This window comes from Mobula birostris, chromosome 32, assembly GCF_030028105.1.
Source record: "Mobula birostris isolate sMobBir1 chromosome 32, sMobBir1.hap1, whole genome shotgun sequence".
Classification (NCBI taxonomy): domain Eukaryota; kingdom Metazoa; phylum Chordata; class Chondrichthyes; order Myliobatiformes; family Myliobatidae; genus Mobula; species Mobula birostris.
In genome coordinates, this window is record NC_092401.1 from 26,847,088 (window position 1) to 26,870,221 (window position 23,134).

Below are 23,134 nucleotides of genomic sequence, written 5' to 3' on the forward strand. Positions count from 1 at the left end.
ATTGTTGGATTCAGTGTTGATGTGCATTGAAAATCATTTGCTTGTTAATGGTGGAGATTATTTTGGGACATGCTTGAAATTTCACTGTAGGATTTATTCTTAAAGTCCAATTCATTCAGACTAGTCTCAAGTGCCATAAACAGAAGCTTCAGCAGGGATTTCTCTCAGTGAAGGAGGTGCTGGTTGTCATTCAGGTATTGTCATACAACATGAAAATGGACCCTTTTCCCACTGAATTGGCGTCAGACCATCAGGCACCCAGTTACACCAAAGATTTTTAATAATCAGCTTTATTTGTCACATGTCGAAAGCGGAATGTGGCATCTGCATCAATGACTAACACAGTCCAACTATGTACAAGTGTTGACATGTTTCTGGCACCTACATAGTATGCCTACAACTTACTAACCCGTACACGTCTTTGGTATGTGATAGGAAACGGGATCACCCAGACTAGACGTACACAGACACTGGGTAAACATATAAACTATTTATAGTCTGCGGCAAGATTTGAACCCTGATCGCTGGTGCTAACCACTGTGTTACTATGCCATCCTAATTTAATAACCAATAACGAAAACCACAGTACTGTCCTCACATTCCCGTCAACTACCATCCCTGTTTCTGCTACTCGCGTACCTAGTCGGGACAGTTTACAATCCCAGTTCATACGTCTTTGGGATGTGGCAGGAAACCCACGCAGTCACAGGGAGAACTTGCAAACTCCGACAGGGACAGCACCAATGGTCAGGATTGTACCCAGTGTTGGATCCTGATGCTTTTATGATCCAGAGTTTCTTTGGAAGTCAATAACGAGGCATAAAACTTTATTAAAAAATTTATTAAAAAATTATAAAATTTTATTAAGTGTTACAGATCAAAGAAGGCAAAGGCAAAAGTAATCATTGTCTCTTTCCAGTGATAATAGTTAACCAATAAAATAGCCAGATTCAAGTGGTGTGACATCTGCTACTGAAAGCTAGGAAGTTTCTAGAAAAATACAGAAGTAACTCTGCTGTAATTACTGGAAAATTCACTGAACAATTACATGTATATCATCAATTCTCCCTGGAAAGTTCTAACCATTTACCTCTCCCAAGCAATAATTTAGAGGCCAATTAATCTACTTGCAGGTCTTTTGGATGTATCCAGAAGAAATTCACGTGGTCACAAAAACATACAAAATTCACCATGAAGTCTGGACTGAACCAGACTCCCAGAGCAACACACAAAATGCTGGAGGAACTCGGGCAGCATCTATGGAGGGAAACAAACAGCTGACATTACAGGACTGAGACCTTTTTTCAGGACTCTGGTGCAGCAATTAGGTTTTGGAGCATAGAATAGTAGAGCGCAGTACAGACTATGATGCCAATCCTTTAATCTACTCCAAGGTCAATTTAACCCTCCCTCCTACATAGCCACCCATTTTTCTTTCATTCATATGCCTAGATAAGTCTCTGAAATTACCCAATTGTATCTGCCTCTGCCACTAACCTGGTGGGATTGACTGGTCTTCTATGTGAAAATAAGCATCTCAGGAGATGTAACTGTGCAGTTTTTCCAACAATGCAGGGAACAAGGACGCAAAGAGAGGGAAGCTCTGCAGAAAATGGCAGAAATTGCGAAAGAAGGATTCAAGCTGAAACAGCAGCTAATTGAAGATGCCAAGAAAAGCCGAGAAGATAAACAGGTTTGTTCCTGCTTTAAATTCCACAGAAGTAATTGGGTCTTTAAAGACATGGTTCTGCAAATTCTATTTCATTGTTTTTTGATGGTGGTGCACGAAATGCCCAGTCTTAAACTTTGGAATTTGTGGAATAGCCGTACGTTTGTGCCCCAATTACTTTTGTATTTATAATGCTACTTGTGAATTTCTTCTGGCTTGCTCGGAATAAGCACAAAATTGTTCTAGTCTTTCTGAATGTCCCTGTAAAGATCTAATAAGCATTTTGCATCCCCTTCTGTTTTCCTGGATTCAGTGTGTAGGCGCATTAAAAGACACTTAGCAGTCCTTTTAGTAAACAATTTATAATTTCCTCAGGTTTTCTGAGGATAACATAGTTGGGTATGGCTTTGTCACATTCAAGTGGAAAATTGCCACTACAGTATAATTTATTTAATGCTGCACACTGGGGATCTTTGTGCCATTGCATTAATTTGACTGTATTTTTTTAATACCCCAACATTTCAAATGTTTTAAAGGTGCACTTAATGTCAGAGAAATTTATACAATAGACATCCTGAAATGCTTTTTCTTCACAGCCATCCACAAAAACGGATGTATGCCCCAAAGAATGAACTCCAAAGTCCCCTCCAGCTCCCCTCCCGTAAGCAGTAGCAAGCATAATCCCCTCTCCCCCCCACTGGCAAAAAAGGAGGCATCGGCACCTGTCACCACTCAAGCATGCAGCAAAAACAACAGTAAAGACACAGACTTGCAGGACTGCAAAGACTACATTGTTCACCCAGCATTCAACCTACCTCGGGCGCTGTCTCTCTCCCTAATAAGGGAGAAGATGTCTCCGTTTCACAGCGAGAAGGGAGACATAACAAACAACCCGCTGGTTTACGATGTTAAAAGTCCATTGCGTTGCTTTTCTTGAGCTCTGCCCAAAGATCTCAGGTCTCTGGGCACATAGCCAAAGATGTTCCAGCTCCCACCACGCACCCGTACTGGACACTGACCTTCGATCCACCTGTCTCCAGAGCCCCGTGATCCTAGGTCTCCAAAGCCAAGCTGAACTCTTAGGCCGAGCCCTTGGCTTGCTGAACAACGGCCAGTTGTGAAACCCTGAGAGTTGGTCCCATTTCTGCAAAGAACCGTAGTCAGCGTGTAACTCTGGATCAGGGTCTTCAAAAGAACCCTGAAAGGGAAAAATAAAGATATTAAAGATGGAAATAGAGCTGTTTCCGAAGAAGCAAGCAAAGGAGTCGCCACTTGGCACCATCATCACTTTGCTCCACCTCCACTTAATTTTATTTTTAGATGTTAAACAGTATTATAAATTTTCCAGTGACCCCATGAGTTTAAGGTAATGCAGGAACATGCCACAGTGAATTTAGGTGGAATGTAGGATGCTCCTATTTGGTTTAATTTAGACTCCCTCACTATAGGAAACGTCCTCTCCATTTTCACTCTTAACTAGAGCGATGCCTTTTGAAGCCTCAACATTGCATCATTGATTTTATATTCTAGTTGTCTCAAAATGAATGCTAACAGGGTAAATTGTGAGTCCAAGTCCACCTTACTGTAAAAGAGGTCCCTTCAAGCATCTCACATTGCCAAATATGGATCATGGTTGTGCAGTGACTACTCTATTTTGAGGTGTGTGAAAGTGGTGGTTGACATCTTGTGTTTCCACAGCAAAAGCTTGCCGTGTTGCAGAAGGAGAAGATCAGCTGGGAAACGCAAGTCGAGGCTCTTAAAGCGGTAAAGGAAACTGCAGAAAAGCCTGAACAGGAGGCTAAAGAGAGGCATAAAAAGGCCTGGGAAGGTAATCTTGTATTTGATACTGTGTGAATAACACTTAAAAATAATTAGTGAAATGTGTATTTATGAAATACAGAGAGCACAGTCATGGATTTAGAGTCCATAAGATAAAACACAGGAGCAGAATTAGAAGATTTGGCCCATTGTGACTGATCTGCAAAGGAAGGAATCTGCATCAAGTCCTTGTATACCATCGAGTACGGTAACAGGCTGTTCAGCTAACTTATTCATGCTGACTGTGTTGCCCAGTGAGCTAGCCCCATCTGCTTGGATTTGGCCCATTGCCATCAAGATCCCTCCTAACCAGGTACTTATTAACTTTCTCTGAAGCATTGGAGCTAGAGGCAGCCAGCAACAAGAAAGGACCTTTGCATTACCTTGTTACATATGGACCATCAAGTTCTTATCAAAATCAAAGTAAAATCTCTACTAATATCTCTTCCTAGCTCTCTCAGTTTTTCTCCTTTTCTGTTCATGAGGATGAGTTCTCCACACCAATATCTCAGCTGGCTTTCACCCCTCTGTTCAAGGTGGTGGACAATTGCCCCTTACGTCAAATCTAGCGGCTGCATTGCTGCAAGTGACTGGCATTGGTTCTGGAAGAATACATTAGGCATCAGTCCTTCCCTCTGCAGAACTAGTGCTACTTTTCTTTGGTGATGTTGCTGTTCTCCCTTTTCAATAGACCATAACAGCACTGTACAGGTCCTTCGGTGCACAATGTTGCAGAATTTAACCCATCTCTCCCATGTAGCCCTCCATTTTTCTATCGACCCTGAACCTTTGTATGAGTTTCATAAATGCCTGTAATGTATTTGTCTTTGTTTTCTGGAAACATTAAATTTTGACTCTTCAAACAAACAAACAGTTCCTGTAAGTCCTGATTCAGATGCAGTCTGCCTACATGGGCTGGCACTGTGGTTCATATGTTTTTCTGCCACCTCAATCTGACATGAAGGTAGCTAAATTGATCACATTTCATAGTGGCCATATGACTGTAAGACACATGAATTGAAAAAGGCCATCAGGTCTGCTCTGCCATTCAATCACTGATCCATTCTCCTGCCTTCTCCGTGTAACGCTTAACCCACTGACCCCTCAAGAACCTATTATTCTTTGCCTTAAGCATACCCAGTCACTTGACCTCCAACCATTGTGACAAGGAGTTCCACAGATTCACCACCTAGTTGAAGAAATTCATCGCTGTCTCAGTTTTAAAGGGATGTTCCTTCATTCTGAGACTGTGCCCTTTGACCCTAGACTCTCCTACCTATGAAACATCCTCTCCATGTCCACTATCCATGTCTTTCAATAACTGGTATGTTTCAATAAAATCTCTTCTGTTGTGTTTGTTCACCTATAACTACTGATGAGGACCTGCTGATTGATCAAGTCTGAGCAATTGGAAACTGCATTGATGTAGTTCTGGTCAATCAAGTTGGAATAGTATTTCAAGTTGATCAATTGGGGTGACATTCTGTTGTCGGCTTGTAGAATCGTATCAGGGTCTTGCTCCAGTCTGGCCAAGGGCCACTTGCAAAGGTCTGCCAGATTCCTGAAGTCCACAAATAAAACTCAGACATTTGAACCATGTTTCAGTCATGTTACCCAGCTTGAACATTTCTGATCTGCGACTGACAACACCACCAAATGTGATGAAGTCATCGGTGCCATATTCAATGAGTTTTAGGCAATGGTAGCAAACACTGAAGACTGTTCTCTAAAAATGCTTGTTAGCTGTCAGACAGTTTCGTCAAAGTATAGGCCATTTGGGTTCTTAGGCAGAATGAAGTTGAAATAACGTTCATGTTCAGCAGTACTCAATTTTCAGAGCAAAGTGTATGTCTTCCATGAGTTGTATTCACAGGTGAACTCAATTTGGAATATATCTGTAATGTTTGAACCATGATTAAAATGTACTTCCTTACAGGGCATCAGACTGGGTGCCGCAACTTACCAGCTACGTTATGTTCAGTATTTGACACTACTGTCATTTGACTCACTGAACCTGCTAATCAAGATGGGCCACCTCAAATTGACCTTATCGCTGTTGTAGAGTTGTACACAAGTCTTCTGCTGAAATTGCCTCATTGCCAATTTGTTGTTTTCGCTCGCGTATAACTACTGATGAGACCCGAAGCCAGGAGATCAATAAAGCCAGAACTTGCAATAAGCCTTGATTCAGTAAAACCACACAACTGCAAAAGCCTCAAAACTCAACAATACATCCTAAAGCATGACTCTATAAATGGTTTTAGTGGGGTTCTGAGTAGGTATGTTCCACTGAGACGTGGAAATGATGGTAGGGTACAAGATCTGTGGTGTACAAAGGCTGTTATAAATCTAGTCAAGAAGAAAAGAGCTTATGAAAGGTTCAAAAACTAGGTAATGATAGGAATCTAGAAGATTATAAGGCTAGCAAGAAGGAGCTTAAGAATGAAATTATGAGAGCCAGAAGGGGCCATGAGAAGGCATTGGCAGACAGGATTACAGAAAACCCCAAGGCATTCTACAAGTATGTGAAGAGCAAGAGTATAAGACGTGAGAGGATAGGACCGATCAAGTGTGACAGTGGAAAAGTATGTATGGAACTGGAGGAAATAGTGGAGGTACTTAATGATTACTTTGCTTCAGTATTCACTATGGAAAAGGATCTTGGCGATTGTAGGGATGACTTGCAGTGGACTGAAAGGCTTCAGCATGTAGATATTAAGGACAAGGATGTGCTGGAGCTTTTGGAAAGCATCAAGTTGGATAAGTCACTGGGACCGGACGGAATGAACCCCAGGCTACTGTGGGAAGTGAGGGAGGAGATTGCTGAGCCTTTGGCAATGATCTTTGCATCATCAATGAGGATGGGAGAGGTTCTGGAAGATTGGAGGGTTGCAGATGTTCCCTTATTCAAGAAGGGGAGTAGGGATAGCCCAGGAAATTATAGGCCAGTGGTTGGTAATTTGATGGAAGAGATCCTGAGAGGCAGGATTTATGAACATTTGGAGATGCACAGTATGATTAGGAATAGCTAGCATGGCTTTGTCAAAGGCAGGTCGTGCTTTATGAGCCTGATTGAATTTTTTGAGGATGTGACTAAACACATTGATGAAGGTAGAGCCGTAGATGTAGTGTATATGGATTTTAGCAAGGCATTTGATAAGGTACCCCATGCAAGACTTATTGAGAGAGTAAGGAGGCATGGGATCCAAAGGGACATTACTTTATGGATCCAGAACTGGCTTGCCCACAGAAGGCAAAGAGTGGTTGTAGACGGGTCATATTCTGCACGGAGATCAGTGATGTGCCTCGGTGATCTGTTCTGGGACCCCTACTCTTTGTGATTTTTATAAATGACCTGGATGAGGAAGTGGAGGGATGGGTTAGTAAATTTGCTGATGACACAAAGGTTGGGGGTTTTGTGGATAGTGTGGAGGGCTGTCAGAGGTTACAACGGGACATTGATAGGATGCAAAACTGGGCTGAGAAGTGGCAGATGGAGTTCAACCCAGATGAGTGTGAGGTGGTCATTTTAGTAGGTCAAATATGATGGCAGAATATAGCATTAATGGTAAGACCCTTGGCAGTGTGGAGGATCAGAGGGATCTTGGGGTCAGTCCATGGGACACTCAAAGCTGCTATGCAGGTTGACTCTGGTTAAGTAGGCATACGGTGCATTGGCCTTCATTAATTGTGGGATTGAGTTTAAGAGCCGGGAGGTAATGTTGCAGCTATATAGGACCCTGGTCAGACCCCACTTGGAGTACTGTGCTTAATTCTGGTCACCTTACTACAGGAAGGAAGTGGAAACCATAGAAAGGGTGCAGAGGAGATTTACAAGGATGTTGCCTGGATTGGGGAGCATACCTTATGAGAATAGGTTGAGTGAACTTGGCCTTTTCTCCTTGGAGCAACGGAGAATGAGAGGTGATCTGTTAGAGGTGTTGATAGTCAGAGGCTTTTCCCCAGGGCTGAAATGGCTAGCACGAGAGGGCATAGTTTTAAGGTGCTTGGAAGTAGGTACAGAGGCGTTGTTAGGGGTAAGTTTTTTATGCAGAGAGTGATGAGTGTGTGGAATGGGCTGCAGGCAGTGGAGGTGGAAACGCTAGTGTCTTTTAAGAGACTCCTGGATGGCTACATGGAGTGTAGAAAAATAGAGGGCTATGGGTAGAGCCTAGGAAGTTCTTCTTGTAGCGTGGATGAAATTACTAGAGAGACAGAGTCACTGGCAGATACAAAGCAGCTTCTTTATTCGACACAACAAGGTACAGCAGGCATCTACGGACGGAGACGCTTTCCGTTGAAAGGTCTGCTACCTCAATGTGGGCTCGATATTTATATGTTAAACACAAAGGCATTCGCTACTTAAAAAGTTATAGACAATGCATAGACAATGCTTCCTATTGAAGCTACATACAAAATATCACACCATCCTTTCCTTCCGACGCCAATGTATCTGGGTTGGTATCCACAGCCTTTAGGAATGTAAGTTAAGTCTACGATACATTTATTTGGCATTTCCCGTGCTAACATAGAATAATATTTATAATATATTAGATAATACTGTCTTCGAAACTACAACATCAGGTCACTACGGCACCAGAAGCATCTTGTATTCACACCTTTTTAGGAAGTGCATTGTTGTGGACTCAATCCACAGTACTTTGTCGAATAGAAATCTGGTGGCCAAAGCCATTTAAGTGTAAACAAATCATCTACCCAAGAAATTCACTCTTAACAGTTCTAAGGTAAGGGACATGTTCGGCATAGTTTTGCGGGCCGAAGGGCCTGTATTGTGCTGTAGATTTTCTGTTTCTATATTTACCTGAGAACATTGATAGGAACAATCAGTGAAAGTCAGCCTGGGATTGGTTGCCAGCTGAGCCATAAGCGTTGGTTGTTTCAGCTTGCCATTACACCTTCTGAACTCCAAGTACAGTCCCAGAGAATTTAAATGTTCTTCTTGGATTCTTACCCTGACCATTACCTCCTACTGGGCAATTGAATAGTGACAGTGATCCATTGTCTACAAATCTTTTAATTCAATTTCCTAATCTAAAGGTGAAGGGATAAATTGTACTTTCTGCTGAGAAGTTAGGAATTTCCTTTGCATAGAGCCATCACTTATCAATTGCAGCTCTGAAATACATTTACGTTGGACTGCGATGATCTTTCGCCATCTGATCTTATGACTGTTCTGTCTGGTTTATCATGACGCTGCCTTGGGGAGATTTGATTTAATTTTCCCTTTAAAGTTCCTCTCTCACTCTTGCTTCTGACTCCTATAAATTTCTATGTAAAATGTCCTACAGCACATTAAATGAAAAACAATCTAAGCTCTTTAGCAAACAACAGGAATTCTGCAGATGCTGGAAATTCAAGCAACACACATAAAAGACCTGGCGAAGGGTCTCAGTCTGAAACGTCGACTGCACCTCTTCCTAGAGATGCTGCCTGGCCTGTTGCGTTCACTAGCAACTTTTATGTGTGTTGTTTAAGCTCTTAAGCATTTGTGTCTTGGTGATGGCTAATGGGTTCCTCAGTCTGCCTCTGATAATCAGAATCAGGTGTAATATCACTGGAAAGCTGTGTGTCGTAAAATTTGTTGTTTTGCGGCAGTAGTACTGTGCAATACATTAAAAAAACCTGTAAATTACAATAAGAAATACAGTGTATATGTGTAAAATAAATAAATATTGCAAAAACTAGTGAGGTAGTGTTCATGGGTTGGTTCATTGTCCATTCAGAAATCCAATCTGATGGTGGAGGAGAATAAGCTGTTCCTAAAACATTGAGTGTTTGTTTTTGGGTTCTTGTTCCTCCTCTAGTAGTATTAAGGATAGGACATTTCCTGGGTGATGGAGGTCCTTTATGATGGAGACTGCCTTTTTGAAGCATTACATTTTGAAAATACCCTTGATGCAGGAATATTTGAAACCCCAAACCATTCCTGTTAAGTGTATCAGTGAATATTTCCTGAAGTAACTTTAACTTCCCTGCCACATTTAACATTACATCGTGTTTCATTTCCCATAGTGCTTCTCTTGACTTGGACAGATTCACTTCAAATTTAGTGAGAGAGGACACTAGCAGTGAATAGTTTACTCACAGGTAAACTGTAACTTCCATAACTTTTGTGCAGTCAGATGCAGAAGCTGGGAAGTTAGTCTTCCACAAGCTACCTCATCAGGAGACATAGAGTAGGAATAAATGAAAGAGTGTCAAGTTGGTTTACTTGACTGATACAAATTTGATACACCAGAAGTTGTGGTTTATCCATAACATTGCAGTAAAATGTTAAGACATTTTAAAATTGATAATGGTAGTATAGAATGCACTTACTGCCAGCCTGTTTAACACTGAAAGAGCCTTTGTATGAATGCAATCGCTGGAAATAGTCATAGGACATGGAGACAGTCCCTTTGATGTGCCCACCTCAACCACTATTTCTGGCAGCTCATTCCAAATATGCACCACCTTCTGTGTAGAAAAAGCTGCCTTTGTTGCTTTTAACTCTCTCACTTCTGATCGTAAACCTTTGTCCTCTTGTGTTTAGCACCCCCCTGTGTTTTCACTCTGCCTGTGCCCCTCAAGACTTAGTTTTTCTCTATCAGGTCAGGTTTGCATATCTCTTGTGATTGAAGCAGGTCCAAAACTTCGCGTGCATTTAACTTCACGGGCACTGGTTAGAATGCTGGTTAGTGGACCTGATGAAGGATCTCTGCCTGAAACATCGGCTCTTTATTCCTTTCCATAGATGCTGCCTGGCCTGCTGAGTTCCTCCAGCATTTTGTGTGTGTTACCCTGGATTTCTAGCATTTGCAGAATCTCATATGCTTAGATGCTTGGTGTAGATTTTTCTGTTCCTTTCCCATCCTGAACCACAACTACCTTGGGTATCAACCATTGTCTCGATGGAGCTGAAGTAGGTTACTACCAACCAGAAATCTGAGGTCTTGCTATTTTTTTTTTAAACTTGGCATCTTTTCATGTACGTTAGTGGACAAGATAAAATGTTAACTTGTCTTAATTGCCCACAAATGCTAGGGATGATGTGCAAATTGAGGCAGTGAAAGAATTTCAAAAATTGCAGTGACTCCACAGCAGTCTTTGCTTAATTGGGGAAACTTGACCTTTGTTCACTCTCCCAGTTGTCTGAAATACAGTGGAGTTCAAGACCAAGGTAGGCTTTTGGTTGGAGGAGAGTCAGGTTATGGGGATCAGGGTATGATTTATGTTCAAGGTCTTGGATCCTAACTTCAAATGAACTAGTTTGGTATGTAGAGCAAAGAGGGAAGAAGCCATTTGGTCAACTTCTGTTGCTTTTGTTGCTTCAGTTTCCTGGGATGTATGCTGATACAGGCACTACCCGTCACCATTGAGGGTGCTTTCATGTAGCAGTGCCACAAAAAGGCAGTATCCGTCATAAAGTACCTCACCTTTTGGACAATTTAGGAAATGTTTCTTCGCTCTGCACTCAGATTTCTGGATAGTCCATGAACACATGAGCACTACCTCACAATTTCTCTCTTGCACTAATTTATTTTGTATTGTAATATACAATAATTTGTTATGCCTGCACTGAACTGCTGCCGCAGATGACAATGCCATTGTAGCTCACTCTGAGCAGGATCTGTAGTACATAATGGATGAATTTTGCCAGAGCATCCAAGCTCCTGGGACTTGATCTAAACATCAAGAAAGCCCAAATCCTGCACCCACCTGCTCCAGATCAAGCTCCTAAACCTCCAACCATCCAAGGTGACAACCTCCCTCTGAGAACACTGGTCATTTCCCACATCTTGGCAGCTGCCTTTCTTCAAAAGCCAACATTGACCTTGAAATAAATTGCAGAATAAATTGTGGGTGGAGCTTTCACCAGGCTGAGAAAGAGAATTTTTGAAGATCGGGATATCAAGACCAACACTAAACTTCTGGTCTATAAAGGTATAGTCCTCCTGTCCTTGCTATATGGAGTGGCGTCATGGACGATATATAGCAGGCTCATAAGATCCCTTGAAACTTGCCATCAAAGATGCCTCCAAAAGATTAAAAGTTAGCTGGAAGAACAGGCATACTAACTCCAGCATCCTGAAGGAAGCTAACATTAACTCCATAGCCACGATCGTAACTCAACACCAATTGCGATGAATTGGCCCACATCATCCGTATGCCTGACTCTCAAAACAACTCCTGTTCGGCAAACTGAAGGATGCAAAACGCAGTCTTGAAGAGCAAAAACAGGGCGGTTCAAGGACAATATCAAGATCCACCTGAGGAAGTGCCACATCAACCTGAATGGATGGGAGAGATTAGCACAGGATAAGGAAAGCTGGAGAAGGACTGTCTGAGGGGACTGCACAGCTCAAAGAATACCTCTCCCGCGCCGCTGAGACTAAGCAGCCTCAATGTAAGGAGAGACTGGAAAAGGCCCAACCAGCTACATCCACCACCACTTCGATGACCTACGCCTGCCAACACTGCAAAAGGACTCGTCGATCACGGATCAACCTCTTCAGTCATCTCAAGACCCACAAGTGATCAGATCAACCACCAGGAAAAGAATTGTACTCGACTATAAGTGACTGCTGACGATGATGTGGCTGCCACAGAATAACAGACTTTGTTAGCGACGAACCTAATTCTGATGTGATTCATTGAGCTATTGGAGGAAGAAGTTATTGAATAACTGAATCCTATGCAGAGTTCCGAATGCACTGTCTCCCCACACAGTGGCGCCAGACTCCACATTTTACTACTCTGACTAAACATCACAGTCCATAATATCTCTAATTTTAACGTTGCTAAGTGCCGGTCCCTTTGAGAACTTGGCTGACAGTATATATTGCCTTGATCTTCACAGGATGAATAAGAAACGAACTCATTTCGGTTACATAATACTGCGGTTTACTGCTTATCCTCAGAGATTGGTGTTCTGCTCTGATATCTTGGAGTTAGATTGAAATGCCTTCTGCAGTCTTGAAGATAAAAACTGCTGCCGTACAATTTTGGAAAGTACATCAACAACCAAGATCAAACCAATATTTTCATTTAATTCAAAGGAAAATTGTCAGCATCAAAATTTAATTTACCAGTAAATAGTGTACAGACTTGTAATAATGACCCCGAGGTCTCATACTGAGTTTTGTGCCTCCTTTGACTAGGCTGACTGCAGGAGGTTATAACCACAGACCTGTCATTTTCTGAAGAATGGTATAATGTAGCATGAACATGTGGGGGTGGTGAATAAATCAATTGCAAGGTCATTGCTTGAAGATTGAAATAAAAACAATATGAGTTTTGAAGACCTCTGATAGGCCTATATTAAAGTATTATATTTCACATCTGCGAGGAGAGTTGACACGAGAAAGAACCATCCATGATCTAAGACCCCCAAGCTCTCTTCTTGCTGCTGCTGTTGGGAAGGAGGTACAGAAGCTTAGATCCTAGACCACCAGGTTCAGGAACAGTTACTTCCCTTCAACCATCAGGTTCCTGAACCAGGGTGGATTATTTCACTCACCTCAACTACCTGATTCCACAACCCACAGACTCACTTTCGTGGACTTTGCAACTCTGTCTCAATATCATTTATTACTTATTTAGTGTTACTATCGTTTTTTTGTATTTGCACAGTTTGTCTTTTGCACATTGATAGTTGTCTGTCACACATTTAATGCATTGTGATCACATGTGTTTGTGTACCATAAGTGACTTTCAAGTGCCTTCTAGTCTTAAAGAAAAAAATGTTCCTGAATGTGTCTGGAAGATGAATATGAATTTGCAACCAGTGGCAAAATTACAGCATGGATGGTGGGAGCTGTCTGTGAGATCCAAGGCATGAGTAACCCAGCTAAGACCATAAGACTTAATAGCAGAGTTAGGCCATTCAGCCAATTGGGTCTGCTCCACCATTCCATCGTGGCCGATTTATTATTCTTCTCAACCCCATTCTCCTGTCGTCTTCTCGTAACCTTTGATGCCCGAATCAAGAACCTGTCAGCCTCTGCTTTCACTATACCCAGTGACTTGGCCTCAATAGCAATTTGTGGCAATGATACCGATACAGCACCCTCAGGTTAACATCTCTGTCCTAAAGGGATGCCCTTGTATTCTGAGGCTGTGCCCTCTGGTTCTAGACTGCCTCTTGATTAGAAACATCCTCTCTACGTTTCAATGGTAGATTTCAATGAGATCCCCCATTATTCTTCCAAACTCCAGCAAATATAGGCACAGAGACACCTGGTTTGCTTTCTAACTCCAGAAATTAATTGAAAGAAAAAAACACAAGCCAGTATATTCCCCCTCCCCTTTTTTCTTTTTAGTGAGGCGCTTATGTATGATGTGGTGGAATAATGACGTATGCCATTCACGTACTACTTGCATATAACCCATTTTTAATTAAGTAACCAAGCAATGAATGCTTAATCAAATAATATATTTAAATATTACTCAAATATTACTGAAATATTAAATGTACTATATTCCTTACTTATCTATGAACTCCAATTTAATATGGAAAATATATTGTTTTCTAGTCATCTGTGTCTGTATGTAGGGGCTTCTGGGCCTCGGTGGTTGTAGGAGTTGACTCTGGGACCACGAGGTAGTTCTGACAGTTCTGGGCATCTCTCTGCTCTCCTCAACTGATCAATGTGTCGTCTCCGGATGGTTTCAGACAGAATCTCGAGAGTTGTCCAGTTCTGTCCTTAATCTTTCCTGGTGCCCACCTTTGACTATTTCTATAGTCCCTCACTAAACTGCTTGACCAGGAGTGAAACATCAAATCTCCTTGTTTGAGGAGCCCTCAGTTTGTCTCAGCTGTTTGTTCTGTGCACACTGCTCCTGAGATTGGGTTTGAGGATATCCAAGCGTGAATGCAAGAGATGTCCCAGCAACAGCATAGTTGCTGAGTTGTTTGTTATGGAGTGTGCTGCATTGCAATATGCAAGGAGGAAATTGGCAAGCTTCTGATTCGTTATAGTGTGTTGTGCTGATACTGTTAGCAGTGCATTCTTTAGACTCTGCACAAACCTTTCTGCAAAGCCATTTGTACCTGGCTGGTATGGTGCAGGTGTATTCATTCATTTTCAGGAATGACTGAAACTGTTCCATAAAAAAAACTATGGTCCACTGTCAGTGACTAAGTGTTCTGGAGCACAAGTCCTTGAAGAGGCTTCTCAACACATCGACAGTCTGTGAAGTTATTGGGAACACTTACGGCCACTTTGTAGCTGCATCCACTACTACCAAGAAATTTGTGCCTGTGAATGGTCAGGCAAAATCCACATGAATCCTCTGCCAGGCACTCCTGTCAAAGATGTTTGTCCTGGTGCTGGTAAAAGTGGGGGAATTAGAGTTTCTGCTGCACATTCCAGTAATTTTGGGTGGCCACACAGACCTAGAATTTCTAGTTTCCCTTTGGATCATCACTGCTGTAAAAGGTAAACTTTTGACTTGGATTGGAGAGAATGCGTCAAGAGGAGTGTCCTCATTTGTAAATCTTTCGGGCATTTCCTTTTCTAAGGGTAAACAGGACAATAGATCAGCATTTCCATAATTAGTTGTTCTGTTGAATTTGATCTGGTTATTGTGTCCTCCAAGAATCTTAGCTCATATCTGCATTTATGCTGCTGCTGTTGTTGACCACCCTCCTGTAGGCAAAATTCATTGGACAATTTGAATCATAATGTGTGAGTACTGTGTCTGACGCCACCATCTCATTTGACTATTGGAAAGCCACCTCACACTACCTTGTCTATTGTCATTTCTTCCAGATCTGTAGCAATGAGTTCATTGGATGGAGCATAGTAGCCAGGTTTGGCAAGGACCTGTTATAGTAAGTGACAAATCCTAAAAAGGACCACAACTGTGATATGTCCTTGGATAGTACGTCAATGGTGTGACTACAGTCAGTGATGCTTGGTTTAAGTAATTCACACTTGTTGTATCGTGCTCTGAGCCCATAATCTTCTAATCTTCATTAAAACTGCCTTGAGAGTTTAGAGATGCTCCTTGTCATCCTCACTGGTAATAATGATGTCATCTGGTAACATAATGAGTGCCTGGGTGCCACTGCAGCACCTGATACTTAGCTTTTTGCCAGAGTGCAGATGCTACTCCAAAAACAACCTTTTTATAGTAATAAAGTCCTTTGTGAGTGTTTATAGTGAGAAACTCTTCGGACTCTTCTAACATCTCTATCTGTAGGTAAGCCTCAGCTAAGTCCACTTTGCTGAAATGTTTCCCTCCAGAAAACTTAGCAAAGATATCCACTATCCAGATCAGAGGGTATTGATCTACTTTCAGTATTGGGTAGATGATGGCCTTAAAATTACTACAGATCCAGACAGACCTATCCTTGGCTATTGGGTCCACTGGCATTGCCTGTGATCTCAATTCGAGCTTGTTCCAGCTGACTGGCTATATTATCATGGATAGTATAAGGAACCAGTCAGGCTTTCTAAAACTTGGATGTGGCATTTTCATTTAGAACCATTTTACCCTTGATATGCTTGAGTTTTCCAATGCCTTCCTTGTACACTGCTTCATCCAGTACATTTCATACTTAGATTTCGGTTGATTCTATTGCAGGGGATATGGCATGCAAATTGTGGATGGACCCCCAGTCAAGTTGTGTTTGTCTCAGCTAATCACAGCCCTACATTGCTGATGTTTTTTAAACCACATACAAACCCAATGTGGTTTGTTGGTTGTTGCATTTCACTTCTGTGAATATCACTCTCACAGGAGTTGCTTTTTCTCTCGTATAAGTTAGTTGGATATCTGCAGTCTTCAGTTTAGTATCTTTGAAATACTGTTCACTCATTTTGTGGAATGACTGAAACAGCCAAGTCCGTGTCCAATTCTATTTTAATTAATTTGCTGTTCACTTCTAGTATAAGCTATATTGCCTGTTTCTTGTTAGATTTCACATTGTAAATTTCAAAGCTACTCAGTCCTGAGTCATTATCAGATTTTTCCTCAACAGTTGCAGATTAGTGCTCTTTTTGAAATTGCAACTGGACATTTAATCTTCTTCTCTTCCCTCTGCAGTCCATTTAATTTTGTTTGCCCAATATGCTGTTTTGTATGTGTCCTACTTTTTTGCATTTTTTGTAAGCTTTGCCTTTAAATCTGCATTGGTCAGAACAGTAGCATGATTTGCTCGGCCGGGCAGGTTTCTGTTTAGGTGTTGCTGTTTTGTTCATGCTCACTTTCATTCCTGACTGCAGCTCAATTGCACCTCTGGTGCTGTTTCCATTGATACAGTGATTTCAACTGCTCTTTTAAATGTGAGTTGTGCTTTAACTAGGAACCATTTTTGAATGCTTTATTGTAAGATTCCACAAACTAAACGGTCTTGTAGTGCATCATTAAGTCCATCACTGAACCGACAATGCTTGGACAGTTTCTTCCATTCAGCCACGTAAGCTGAAATAGTCTCTCCTTCGTTTTGATTCCACTTATGAAATCTAAAGCATTTTGCAGTCAACAATGGTTTTGGTTCTAAATGTTCCTGCATTATGTTTGACAATATCAGCAAAGGTAATTCGGGATGGCGCAGTTAAACTTCTGTGTAAACTATATGCTTTTCCACTGACTGCACTCAGTAACACTGACACTCGTTTTTCTCTGGCTATTTAATGTGCTTCAAAATACTGCTCAATTCACTCAGTGTACATCATCCAGTTATCTGCTGTGCAATTGACTTCTATTTTATGGATGGAGCCACATGTTTCTGCTTTTTAAAAAGAATCATTTATTATCACCAGTACTTGCTGTTTATGAACCTGTGACCATACGTGTTGCTTGTTAATTTCATCCACTCCCTGCCATATTTTAAAACTGAAATGTCTCTCTCCATTCCAAAGAAATGTGTGCTGCACTTCAATGGGCAGGTAGTTGTGTTGGATTTGTTTTAAAAATTGCTTGTCACCACGTGTGCTTCGTAACTCAACAAACTAATTGAATGAAGGACACAAGTGCTTGGATACTTGCCTATTGAATTTCTTTCTTTTTTTTTCAGTGAGGCACTCACATATGACATGGTGGCATAATGTATGCCACTCACATACTTAAATATAACCCATAATGAATTTTGTAAAGAAAGAATGGTTAATCAAACAATATATTTACAATGTTATTCAAATATTACTGCAATATTAAATAGACTACATCATCTCAAGCACTCCTCATATGATAGTCCTTGCATCTTTGGGATTATTCGCATGAACCTTCTGGTCCCTCAAATGCCAGCACATGGCTTATCTTCTGCTTTTGTGAATCAAAGGATATGGCATTGGTTATGTTGTGAAGTAGAGCAAGTATTCAATCACTGAAAACTTGGACTGCAAACCAGAAAGTGAAAAAAAGTAACTTTTTTAATGGCAACATGCAATCTGCTGGAGGAGCTCAGTGGGTCAGGTGATGTGCTGGGGAGGGGAGAGAAAGTGTTGATGTTTTGGGTCAAGATCCTGTATCTATCTGAAGTGTTGGCAGTTCTGTTCCTCCCACTGAATTCCTCTAGCAGATAGCACTTACTAATGAAGGGGTTTGGCCTGAAACATTGGCTGTTCATTTCCCTCCAAAGATGCTGCCTCACGTGCTTAGATCCTCTAGCATTTTCCCCTCAGCCCAACCTTCTGCTTTCTCCCCATATGCCTTAATTCCCTGAGTCATCAAGAATTTATCAACCTTTGCCTTAATTATACCTGATGACTTGGCCTCCGCAGCTGCCTGTGGCAACAAATTCCACAGATTCACCACTCTGGCTAAAGGAATTCCTCTTCATCTCCAATCTAGATGGACATGTCCCTCTAGTCTTGGACTCCACCACCATGGAAAACATCATGTTCATGTCCATGTCCATTCTGTCGAGGCCTCTCAACATTTGATTAGGTTTAAGTGAGATCCCACCTCATTCTTTTGAATTCCAGTATGTGCAGGTCCATAGCCTCTTTTGAAAAGCCTTTCAATCCTGGAAACATTTTTGTGAACCTCCTTGAGCCCCCTCCAACTTCAGCACATCCCTTCTTAGATAAGAGAGTCCAAAACGTTACATCCTTGCTTTTATATTCTACTCCTTTCAAAATGAATGCTAACATTAAATTTGTCTTCCTCAATATTGCCTCAGTAAATTAACCTTCATGGAATCTTGCATGAGGACTCCTGAGTCCCTTTGCACCTCAGAGTTTTGAATTGTCTCTCCATTTAGAAAATAATCTACTTTTATTTCTTCTACTAAAGTGCATGACCATACACTTCCTGACACTATTCTATTTGCCACTTCTTTGCCCAGTCTCCTAATCTGTGTATGCTCTTCTGTAAATTCTCTACTCCCTCAGCACTACCTGCTTCCTCTACCTATCTTCATATCATCTGCAAGCTTGGCCACAAAGCTTTCTTCTGTCATCTGAATCATTGCCATATTATATAAAAAGAAGCAATCCCAACACAGACCCCTGTGGAACACCGCTAGTCACCAGCAACCAACCAAAAATGTCTCCTTTTATTCCCACTTTCTATCTCCTGCCGGTCAGCCTCTGCTTTATCCATGCTTGAATCTTTCCTGTAATATCATGGGCTCTTAACTTGTTAAACAGCCTCATTGACATCTTGTCAAAGGCCTTCTGAAAATCCAAGAACACAACATCTACCACTTCTCCTTTATCTCTCCTGCTTGTTCTTTCTTCAAAATTCCAATAGATATGTCAGGTAAGATTTTCCCTTAAGGAAGCCATGCTGACTATAGCCTATTTTATCATGTGCTTCCAAATACTGTGAAACCACATCCTCAAAAATCAACTCCAACATCTTCTAACCACTGAGGTCAGACGAACTGGCCTGTAATTTCCTTTCTTCTTCTTCTCCACCTTGAAGACTGGAGTGACATTTGCAGTCCTCCAGAGCCGTGCCAGTATCAACTGATTCTTGAAAGATCATCACTAATGCCTTAAATCTTTTCAGCCACTTCTTTCAGAAATCTGCGGTGCAGACCATCTGGTCCAGGTGATTTACCTACCTTCAGATCTTTGTTTCCCAGGTACCTTCTTCCTGGTAATGGCAACTTCACTCACTTCTGCTCTGACACTCTTGAACTTCCGGCATACTTGAGTGTCTTTCACAGTGAAGACTGCTGCAAAATACTCAGTTCGTCCGCCATTTCCTTGTCCCCATTACTGCTCTCCAGTGTCATTTTCCAGCAGTCCAATATCTATTCTTGCCTCTCTTTTACACTTTATATATCTGAATAAACTTTTAGTATCCTCTTTAATATTATTGACTACCTTGCCTTCGTATTCCATCTTTTCCTTCTTTATGACACTTTAATTGCCTTCTGTTGGTTTTTAAGTTTCCCAATCCTCTCAATTCCCACTAATTTTTGCTCTATTATATCCCTTCTCTTTGGCTTTTATGTTAGTTTTGACTTCTCTTGTCAGCTGCTGTTGTGTCACCCTGCCTTTAGAATACTACTACTTTGAGATGTGGCTTCTGAACTGCTTCCACAAATTTTAGCTATTGCTGCTCTGTCGTCATCCCTGCTAGAGTTCCCCATTCTCATTTTGCTCTCTCACCTTATCTCCTTACCTGCCCATCACATCCCTTTGGTCCTCCTCCCCCTTCCCTTCCCTTCATGGCCCTCTGTTCTCTCCTATCAGATTCCCCCTTTCCCAGCCCTTTATCTCTTTCACCAATCGACTTGCCAGCTCTTTACTTCACCTGTTCCCCTTCTCCCGGTTTCACCTATAATCCACTTCCTTGTATTTCTTCCTCCCCTTCCCTGACCTTTCTACTCTTGACCTCATCTTTTTTTCCTCCAATCCCAATATGTCAATTGTTTACTCTTTTCCATAAATGCTGCCTGGCCTGCTGAGTTCCTCCAGCATTTTGTTTGTGTTGCTTGGATTGCCAGCATCTGCAGATTTTTCTCTTGTTAGTTTTCCCTTCTAATCAGTTTTGGCCAGCTTCCCTCTCATGCCTCTGTAATTCCCTTTACTCCACTGCAATATCGATACATCTGATACTAGCTTCTCCTTCTCAAATTGCAGGGTAGATTTTATCATGTTATGATCACTGGTCCCTAAGGGTTCCTTTACCTTAAGCTTGCTAATCAATTCAAGTTCATTGCACAACCCCCTATCCAGAATACCTGATCCACTCATGGTCTCATGAGCTGCTCTAAAGAACCATCTTGGAGGCATTCGACGAACTCCCCCCTTGGGATCCAGCACCAACCTGATTTTCCCAATCTACCTGTACATTGCTCTTTTGATGTGCATTTTTAATCTCCTATTGTAATTTGTAGACCACATCTTTGCGACTGTTTGTAGGAATGTACAGAACTCCTATCAGGGTCTTTTTATTCCTGCAGTTTTTTTTAGCTCTACCCACAATAATTCTACACCTTCCGATCCTATGTCACCTCTTTATGGTGTGAGTTCTTTTTTTAAACCAACAGAGCCACCTCACCCCCTCTGCCTACCAGCCTATCCTTTTGAGACAAGGCGTATCCTTGTACATTGAGATCTCAGCTAAAATCTTCTCTCAACCATGATTCAGTGATGCCCACAATTCATGCATGCCAATTTGTAACCATGTTACAAGCTCATCTACCTTATTCCACTGCATGCATTCAAATACAACACCTTTATTCCTGTAGTCATCACTCATGTTGACTTTGTTCCCCCTTTACATTGCAATTCATCCTGTTGACTGCAATTTTACCCTATCATCAGCTTCGCCTTGCTAGCAGTCTCACTACATACTACCTCTATTTGTAAACCAACTTACCCCATCCTCAGCTCTATCAGTCTGGTTCTCAGCCCCCTGCCCAAACAGCTCCAGTAAACCAGCCCACAAGGATGTCCATCCCCCTTGGGTTCAGGTGTAATGTGTCCCTTTTGTATAGGTTGTACCTTCCCCAGAAAACTGAACCCCTGCCCCCTGCACCAATTCCTCAGCCACGCATTCATCGGGCTAAATCATCCTTTCTTCCTCACTGACGCATGGCACAGGCAAAAATCCAAAGATTACTACCATGGAGATCCTCGCATCTACAGAATCTCGTCTCAGTTCCTCTAACAGGGTGACCCCTGTTTCCATCCAGGGGGTCAGTGTGGACATGGTGGAGGATTACAAATACCTGGGGATACGAATTGACAATGAACTGGACTGGTCAAAGAACACTGAGGCTGTCTACAAGGAGGGTCAGGACCGTCTGTATTTCCTGAGGAGACTGAGGTCCTTTAACATCTGTCGGATGATGCTGAGGATGTTCTACGAGTCTGTGGTGGCCAGTGTGATCATGTTTACTGTTGTGTGCTGGGGCAGCAGGTTGAGGGTAGCAGACACCAACAGAATCAACAAACTCATTCGTAAGACCAGTGATGTTGTGGGGATGGAACTAGACTCTCTGAAGGTGGTGTCTGAAAAGAGGATGCTGTCCAAGTTGCATGTCATCTTGGACAATGTCTCCCATCCATTAGATAATGTACTGGTTGGGCACAGGAATACATTCAGCCAGAGACTCATTCCTCCGAGATGCAACACAGAGCGTCATAGGAAGTCATTCCTGCCTGTGGCCATCAAACTTTACAACTCCTCCCTTGGAGGGTCAGACACCCTGAGCCAATAGGCTGGTCCTGGACTTATTTCCTGGCATAATTTACATATTACTATTTAATTATTTATGGTTTTATTACTATTATTTATGGTGCAACTGTAACGAAAACCAATTTCCCCCGGTATCAATAAAGTATGACTATAACTATGGAATTTCCTATCACTGCTGCAGTCCTCTTCTCTTCTGAGCCACAGTGCCAGACTCAGTGACAGAGACCCGATCGCTGCCGTTCTCCCTCGGTATCTAAAGTGGAATACTTATTGAGGGGAGTGGCCATAGGTCTCTCCACTGGCTGCCCATTTCTCTGTCTTCTCCTGACAGTCACCCAGTTACCTGCTTCCTGCAATCTAGGGAGTGACCATCTTCCTGTAGCTCATATCTATCATTTCTTCAGTCTCCAGTATGGGTCAAAGGTCATTCAGCTGCAGCTTGATGCACTTGCTGTAGATGTGGTTATCCAGGAGGCTGGAAGTCTCCAAGAATTCCCATAATACAATGCCAACAATCACTGATCAGAGTTCAATTCTATAAGGCAGGGGTCGGCAACCTTTTTGCCTCTGTGGGCCGGATCGCGTATTAATGAGTGGACGGTGGGCCAGATAAATGTCATAAAAAAACTTGAAATATAGGAATTATCCATTTAAATACATATAGTTATGTTTTGCCTCAAATTAATGAATAACGCATGCTAGAAAATCATTTGTGCTTAACCAAAGATGCCAATTAGTAATCAAAAGAACTCAGTTTACTTGCAGTTTATTTCAGTCAAGGCATCTTTTGAATCTATTAAAAGGACACAAAGAATCTTTGAACATAAAACATATGAACATGATGCATTGAATGGTGGTAAATTATAATAAAGAAAATTTTAATGCAAACAGTCGATAAATCAATGTGAAATTTGATGCTGTTTGTTGCTTGAAAGCTTCTCAATATTGGGTGTCAGACTTGTTGATGCATCCTCATTTTTACTTTCAAGGAATATTGCCACCTCTTCATGCAATGCAAATACTCTTTCTAGCATT

At 41.7% G+C, this 23,134-nt stretch overlaps 1 protein-coding gene across 2 annotated transcripts in view; it reads left to right on the forward strand.

Moving 5' to 3' along the window:
- The window catches only part of prkcsh (PRKCSH beta subunit of glucosidase II), a 114,711-nt gene that overhangs the window by 27,180 nt on the left and 64,397 nt on the right, over positions 1-23,134 (forward strand). For both annotated transcript variants that reach the window (XM_072248167.1, XM_072248168.1), the window contains exons 5-6: positions 1,576-1,693; positions 3,368-3,497. In XM_072248167.1, coding sequence (XP_072104268.1) covers positions 1,576-1,693; positions 3,368-3,497 — 248 coding nt within the window. The remainder of the gene's footprint in view (positions 1-1,575; positions 1,694-3,367; positions 3,498-23,134) is intronic.